Raw genomic sequence first — 8065 nt, forward strand, 5'->3', positions numbered from 1 at the left:
ATGACAGATGAGGTGTTGGCTACTTTGCGACTTCTGGAGTGACCTGACAACCTTGTTGAGCGACCAAAATTCAATAAAATGGCTCAATTGAGACTAGTGAGAATTCTGGATGCTTTGTTGTCATATGTAGAGACCACTTATTGTCTTTTCAAAAAATCTCTCAATATTTTTTAGTTTCACATGGATATATACAGTTATGGGAGAAGGTGAGGATAGAAATTACACCATTTGGTGATAATTCTCAATTGGAAGATCGACAACTTTGGTTAGATTGGGCATTTAGAAAGCCTCAAGACATTGTCCAACATACAATAAATCAAGTGTGCCATATAATGGTGAAAGATAAGTACCGGATCACTGAGAAAGCTAATAGGATATGGAACATCACAAAGAGTAGTGCGTGGTGGAAAGAAGTAATATTATAAGGATGGTAGTCTAAGATTCCATATCAAGGAAAGGTGTTCCTATGGCACATGCTAGTTGGAGACCTATGATTGGAGAACTTATTACGAAAGCGACGGATTTCTTTTGGTAATTGTGTTTTGTACTACATGCTTACATCTTTTCATTTCATGTCCGGTGATAAAGAAGGTGTAGGATTTTCGTTCTCGCGTATGAACTCCATCGACCGCATCTTTTCATTTGATGTCCGATAGCAAAGAAGAGGCCCGAAAAGGTTAAAATTTTTTGCAAGATTACAAATAGGCCAAATAACCCAGAGCATTCAATTTTCTTTCATTTTTTCAAGTGGACAAGTTTGTGGCATATTTGGTCTATTAAGAATGCCTTCATATTTGATGTAAAAGTTGATATTATAGCTCACATAGGTCGTATAAAAGGGCTATTATTGTAGCAAGTCTCTTCCTTGCGGTCAGCTTATTTGGTGAAAAATGGCACGAGTATATATTGGATGAGAGTACTCCAAGCTACACCTATGGTTTGGAGTAATTAGTGAAGAAAAGCTAGTACATCACATTGAGACCATGTCGTCATTTGTAAAGTAATTTTCGTAATATATCTTCTATTACGAGAGAGAGAGAGAGAGAGAGAGAGAGACAGAAGAAAAAGAAGAAAGAAAAAAAAAAGAGATGTGATATCTAAATGACTCAATCTATGTACAAGGAAGCACTGGATTAAGAGCCTAATATGTACACTTAAAGGAATCACTAGATTAGATTAAGAGCCTAATATGTACACTTAAAGAAATCATTGGATTAAGAGCCTAATATGTACACTCAAAAAGAATCATTGGATTAAGAGCCTAATATGTACACACACATGCACGCACGAACGATAAATTTTTAAACTTCCAAAGTTTTTAGAAGTTGCCAAATAAAAATTTTATGGTTTACCTTGTATGACAAACATGGCAAGGAAGCGAAAATATAGGAGAATAAGACAGCGGCAAGAGAGAGGTGCTAAAATACATGAGCACCTCCACAAATATACAAATTAAATCTCAAAAACAAGGCACCTAGAGGCTATTGAGGGCTTCAAACATCCTCACAAAACGGTAGGCATGTAACTTTTAACTCCATAACCATGTGTGTCAACTCTCCTCTCCTTAACTTCAAGAATTCAAATTACAACTCTATGTATGCTCTCCCATCCTAGCCACTATGGCTTACACGCACATCTTCCAATGAACTGTTTATTACACATTGCATGGCACGCAAACTTTTGTTTTACATTTTCCTAAGCCTACAATGTCTTTGATGTACTCATGATGTCAATTGATAGACAAGAAAGCTAAACTTTTTATAGGGACGGTGTCTGGGTGGGTCGTGAGCTAACCACTGGACACAAGCCCTCCAAAAAGATCAAGAGCTATCAGGGGAAACTCTACTGACTGAAAAGGCACACTGCAAGGCTAAATACCATCACAGAGCCCCCAAAAATCATTAGTATACACCTAAAATGGGCCATTTCCCGCTACAAACAAACTGGTGGGATGATTTGAAATTGGTTGACACCATCAATGCCAATCTATTCAAAATTCTATGCTGATTCTGATCTCAAAGAGACATTAGCTAGGCAGCTCCTGATCCTCACCACTATACACACATGCATGTCCAAACAAAGGAAGGTTTTCTGTTGCTTGTCAAAAGCATCTACTTTCCTCAACACATCAGATTTGAATCCTCAAAGTCCATTGGTTGAGGTACATCAGTGGATGGGGAATTGAAAAGAGGTGCATTATCAGCTGCTGAAGCATTGAACACTGGCACATCAGCACTTGGAGGGTTAAAAACTATGGGGAATTTTGTGACTCTGGGTTTGTCTGACAAGATGTTCCTTTGGACTTTGTCAATTAGGACCTTAGGTGGCGGCTCTTCCCTCAATTGCTCATCTATGTACTCGTTGCTAACATAATAGCCAACCCTGATGAACTCTTGTCCCATGTAAGAACATGTTAGAAGCAGAACTGTCACTCCCAAAATATCTTCCTCTGGAATCTTGTCCGGCTTTGGAGGATCCGCCTACAAAACAAACACGGGTTCAATAATGAAGCAGCAATTTTAGACAGCATGGTGAGTGAGAAAGCTTCTATACAGAGAAACATAACAAAACAAAGAGCTTTCCTCCGTGCTGAAGAGCTTTCTTTTGGCCTCCAATTATTTGACAGGGATGAGAGAGAGAGAGAGAGAGAGAGAGAGAAAACCAGATCTGTTGATGAGGTCTTATCTTGTTACTCATGAACCATTGAGTTGCCATGCAGAGGTCACCTTCTCATGAGCTTCCTCCTTTACAACCCAAACCTCCCCTTTTCCTTTTCTATCTTTCCATGCTTGCCCTATGACTTTTCACTGTTTTTTTCAAGCCTTCATCTCCTTGCTCAAGGGGTTCAACCAAACATGTGCTGATTCCCACCTTTCATAGCTAGTGAATCCTGCAAGTCATTTCTTGACATACTGGAGTTTTTGCCCATTTTTATGTAATGATATCCATATGATATGTGCCAGCAGCCCATCCCAAATAGACAGGCAGCAACCACCCACGGACAGACAGCAGCAGAAAATGGGCAGACAGGTGCATGAGCCAGTCCGGCAGGTCAAGCAGCAGCAACTCTTCCTAAAGTTGAAACCTTGTGCTTTCATCATGACTTGATCCTGCTCACGCATGTGCGCATAACAATGAAACCCTATGATATGGCATTGCCAATTCGAATCTGTTTTGTTTACCTTTTTTGCCATTTTCAAAACATTTAGGGGGTTGATGTTTTCATTTTATTGGGATAGTTTGAAAACTATGGTAGGGTCCCACCAATGAGGTGGTAGCCCAAGTGGTGAAGGTGTTTGCCTAGGACCAGGAGGTCCAGACACGCGCGCGGGGGGGGGGGGGGGGGGGGAGGAGGAGAGAGAGAGAGAGAGAGAGCTATGGTAGGGGCCCTTAAGCTGCCTAAAAAAGGCCCCCTGACCCCCTCATTTCTTCATTCTTGCCATTGTAGAGCCTTCCCCTTGAGCTCATAGGCAACCACAGGTGAATAAACACGACAAAGCTAGAAGAATCATTCCCGATATATATGAATTATTCAAGGTTGTATGTGAATAAATCTAGAGCGTGTGCTCCCCCAAAGCTTGTACATGATATTATTCTCCTTAGGTAATAAAAATACCCCGGGGGGGGGGTGTCGGCCCATTCCGACCTCTATGCGGTGTCAAATGTGTACGTCTCTCTTTTACAGTTTTGTGGAATCAAGTGGCATATGTTTAAGGCTATGGCCAATTTAAGTGTTTAATTGTATTAATGGTTAGATGTTTTATAAAACCCCTTCTTCTATCCCAACAGAGTTTCATTGCTCCAAGGTTGGGGACATTCCGACACACTCAATCCCAACAATTTTGACACCCATTGGAGCAGCCAAAAGGCACACTTCGATGGATCACAAAGCACAAGAACATGATATCTCCAACCATTCCAAAGTGGTACCACAAACCCATATCAACATTCAAAACACGAGACCCTCAAGAAGCCAACGCAAGACTCTACAAGAAAAGCCTCGCATTGTTGGAGGATTATCCACGATGACATTGCCAACATTGTCATCTAGATACGGAGGAGGGGATGGCATGTGCATCATCGAACTTGGATGCCACATGGACATACTTTACCAACAACTGGAAGGCCATGAGGCCAAACATCACACATATTCAATGTGGTCCAGGGATGAGTCACCAGTGTACCACCAAACAGTAGTGAGTGACATGCAATGTCATGCCTGTCCCGCACACCCATGTAACCCTCATGTATGTTGTAATAATGTCATGCCATCCCCAGCACTTATGGGGCCACTGTTTGGGTGCCTGTCATCAAGTCATAAGTTAAAGGCGTCATCCTAGTGCATGCCAACCCTTAATTAAAGTACTAACAACACCATCTAGTTTTGGGGACTTGGATTATGGCCTTTTGAAAAATCTGAACAGCCCATTGGCCACCAATTAGGGGGCCATGGGCACTTTGGGTGGCCACAGCCTTGACCACAAGGCCCAAAGGCTACCATGAGAAAGGTCAACTAAGGGTAAAATACAACCACAACCAGCACACAAGCTTATTCCTCGTGCAGTCTGCCAACCCCCGACACCCAATAAAGGATGCGCATCAGTCCCACAGCCATTCTCTTAAGCTCACTTTCAACAGCCCATCCCTTCATCCAACACATTATACGTAAATGCTTAGGGGCTATCTCTGAAGACCAGCTGACTCTCTAAAGAGTCAAGATCCCAAAGAGAGGAAATGATTGTAGGTTGGGACCTTTGACTTTTAACCAGACAAACTCCACCACTAATCTCCAAAAAGAAGCATGGCTTGTCAGAGGGTGCTAAATGCTCTCAGAACCCATTATGCAGACCATCCTCAAAAAAAAACACTGTATTGTAAACACCTTTTGAGCTTTGATCCTAGAGCCACAAGACAGCATACATTATGCCCACTGTGCGAGTGCAAAAACAACTTATCTAAGATATTGAGCTCTCTGTTTAAGAGACTGATAGTACAAAGAACTGCCATGTGCTTCTTACCTGGAAAACAAAACGATAGTTCCCGACATTCACGGGGCCTACAAGGACACTCTCCAGCAGCTGATCATACTTTTCATCCTCGGCTGACCCCACATATATAAGCTTCCATTCTAAGTCTGCACATAGTTATCTTCAGGTTTCAAAAAAGGGAGGGGGAAATATAAGAATAAATCTCCCTAAGTTTCCAACAAATAACCTAAATATCACAGGTTTTTTTTTAAAAAATCGGTATTTCTTGCAATAATATTTCTGCAAACAGAGAATACTATCACCTAATTTGCTGTGAGATTTAAAGAAATTACTGTACAGTACCTTCAGCAGAAGAAAAAAAAAATCTTCTTTTTATTCAAAAATACATCTGAAATAGAGAACTTGGCATACAAATAAATTCAGTAGCACAAAAAAAGAGTAAGGAAAAAATTATCCCTTTTTAAAGAGAAAAAAAGTCTTTTTTGAAGAAAAAATTTGGCATTGCACCCATTGTTGAAAAAAATAAGCCAGCATCCACCAACTTTAGTTGAAAAATTGGATATGGCCTAATGACTGAACACATGAAGTGATGACATGGCTAGGTAGCTCTCACTGCCTACTGTGTGTCATATGATGGGTATGACATCATTTGATCGGTCTATAGCTCAGCTTCCTCCCGGCAATTTTCAATAGTTTACAACATGGCAACTAGGATATGCAAAGTTTGACATGCATTTGCATGGTGATATGACATGTATTCACATGGGGGGACATACATGATATGATGCAACAAGTCATGGACTTCAGCCCAGTGATGAGTGGATTGATGTGGATACACAAAAATTTTAAAATAGTCATCATTTTAGAGCATCTAGCAATTAGCAATTGGGATACTTTTGCACACATGAATAATGTTCACACTTGGAAGGCCATTTTACATGACTAGATGATATGGAACATATGAGGATGTGATGAGATCTTAGTATCACACATGGACAACATATCTAGTTTGTGAGAGGACATTATTTTCACATGGTTGGCTATTTTGGGGCTCATTGATAGTTGGCCCCTATTCTAGGACATGCATTGACAATATTTAATTTGTCTATTTTAGATTGCCATGGGCTTGGGCAAACAAGCCAAGCTCGATGATCTTAATACACAGGGTAGTAGACTTGCACCTATAGATCACATGTACATTGGTACATAATGTCCCGACATCATGAGCCCAAGTTATTGTCCATTACTTAGCGGTATCAAGTGTGAATAGAGCAATATTATCCAGTATCCATTGTGAGAAGCGTGTGAAGAAGGGCAGTCCCTTCTCTATCTATGTTGATTCGCTAATGTGGTGTTGCAAATCAAAAAACCCTAATACATCATGTTAGTTGGATTGTCTGGTGTACCAAGTTTAGATAAATTTTAAGCTCGGATTTAGAATCACTATAAGGCCAGTAAAAACCCTATTATTCTATGTCTCAAAGGTAAGATGCCTTTTTTTATTTTCTTTTTTTAAGGAATTAATGGTTTTTGTTTTCAACGGTCGAGATCGTTCTGTGATTAGGGTTAGGTTAACTCACCGTCGTTAAGGGGCAGCAGGCATTCGTAGGAGATCTCGAACTGGAAGGGGTTGAGAAACATGGAAGGGTTATCCAAAACTGCAACATTGGTGACGTTCACAGCGCTCATGATTCGCCCTCTATGTCGTCCAAATTAGGTGCGAGAGTCGAAGCTGCGCAGGGTTTTGCAAGGGCCTTACCCTTAATTTTTTCCGCAGAAGACTTGCAAGGGCTTTGTGTTTGATTTTCGAGTTCGCCTGCTGCTGCTGCTGTCGTCTGCACATTAAACTGTAATGTTATGTTTGCCTTGAAGTCCGCATGCGAATGTTGGCGGGAATGAGAAATGCATGAAGCGCCTTAGGTACGAGTTTCCCATAAATCTATTTAAATGACTCACTCACAAGCAATGGTGCATGAACTCTCTCTCTCTCTCTCTCACAAGCAATGGAAGAGGCACAACACATGCATGAACTCTCTCTCTCTCTCTCTCTCTCTCGTTAGCCAAGAGCTCTCTATACATTATGTGTAAAAGTGCATACAATAACTCAAAGAGTCACTTATATAGTAGGCCTTGTGTTCGCACTAGGCCACACGCTTCTAAAAAAGAATGAAAAGTTGACTTGGCTTTATAGTCCCAACCTCTACAATAGCATTACATCTTCATATGCTTGGCCTACTTCTCATGCCCACGACTTAATCGAGTTACATTACATACAAGATGGATAAATATGATTGGGGCCCCAAAGTAGCTTTACACGCTCCCCTTCCCGATGTTCTTAGAAGCCTGTCACAATGAGTGGTAATAGTTATGTGGCTAGAAACATAAACTTTGTTGTAGTCGATGCAATTGCATGCGTTCTCAATAGTAAGAAAAGTTCTCGCACTCTCCAAAGTGACTAGAGGAGGGTTATTAGGAAAGGTCAAAGAAATGGGAGGAGGTAGTAAAGCTATGTTAAGTTATGTTTATGAAGTAGGTGGTGGTATTGGGATTTCGAAGTTAGTTGGTGTGAACACCCTCTAGAGGTGTGAACAACCCTTATTAGGATCTAGGTCAAAAGATGAGATATGAACAATCCTTATTAAGATCTAAGCCAAAAGATGCGGCTTGATGCCGATAAAAGCATGTATTTGGGTGCTTTTATAAGCTTGATGCCTATAAAAGCATGTACTTAGGTGGTTCCATAATCACAATAATAAGAATATCATTTGAGTTGTACAACATCTCTCTCTCTCTCTCTCTCTCTCTCTCTCTCTCTCTCTCTCTCTCTCTCTCATTGTCATGGAATGAACTTCCTATCTCTCCTTGAACCCCGTCTCTCTTACACTCACATCATGGAAATCTTCCACCTTCTTGGGGAAAAAAACCTCCTAAAGAGGAAAAAAGTGATGCGGCCTATTATTAGCCTAGATCCACACATCACTACCATATAAATGGCTACAAATACCCCAAATAGCAATAAGCCCAAACTTTGCAAAACGCTATAAACTTCTCACATGATAGAGCATTCGTAAACATAT

At 40.8% G+C, this 8065-nt stretch overlaps 1 protein-coding gene across 3 annotated transcripts; it reads right to left on the reverse strand.

Annotated features, from left to right (window-relative positions):
* Positions 1–1541: 1541 nt before the first annotated feature.
* On the reverse strand, positions 1542–7057 carry LOC147632085 (putative histone chaperone ASF1A). Of its 3 annotated transcripts, XM_086808660.1 has the most exons (4): positions 6748–7057; positions 6569–6646; positions 5019–5134; positions 1542–2480 (listed from the first exon to the last, which is right to left on the reverse strand). In XM_086808660.1, the coding sequence occupies exons 2-4, from the start codon at positions 6627–6629 to the stop codon at positions 2121–2123; spliced, it is 537 nt and encodes a 178-aa protein (XP_086664786.1). In that variant the 5' UTR covers positions 6630–6646; positions 6748–7057; the 3' UTR covers positions 1542–2120. The 3 variants fall into 3 exon arrangements, with proteins under 3 accessions (XP_086664786.1, XP_086664788.1, XP_086664785.1); XM_086808662.1 differs by lacking the exon at positions 5019–5134; XM_086808659.1 differs by having other exon boundaries at positions 6569–7057.
* Between the last annotated feature and the right edge of the window lie 1008 nt (positions 7058–8065).

This window comes from Cibotium barometz, chromosome 14 (genome assembly GCF_041138505.1).
Source record: "Cibotium barometz isolate CiBa-2024 chromosome 14, ASM4113850v1, whole genome shotgun sequence".
In the NCBI taxonomy this organism is placed as follows: domain Eukaryota; kingdom Viridiplantae; phylum Streptophyta; class Polypodiopsida; order Cyatheales; family Cibotiaceae; genus Cibotium; species Cibotium barometz.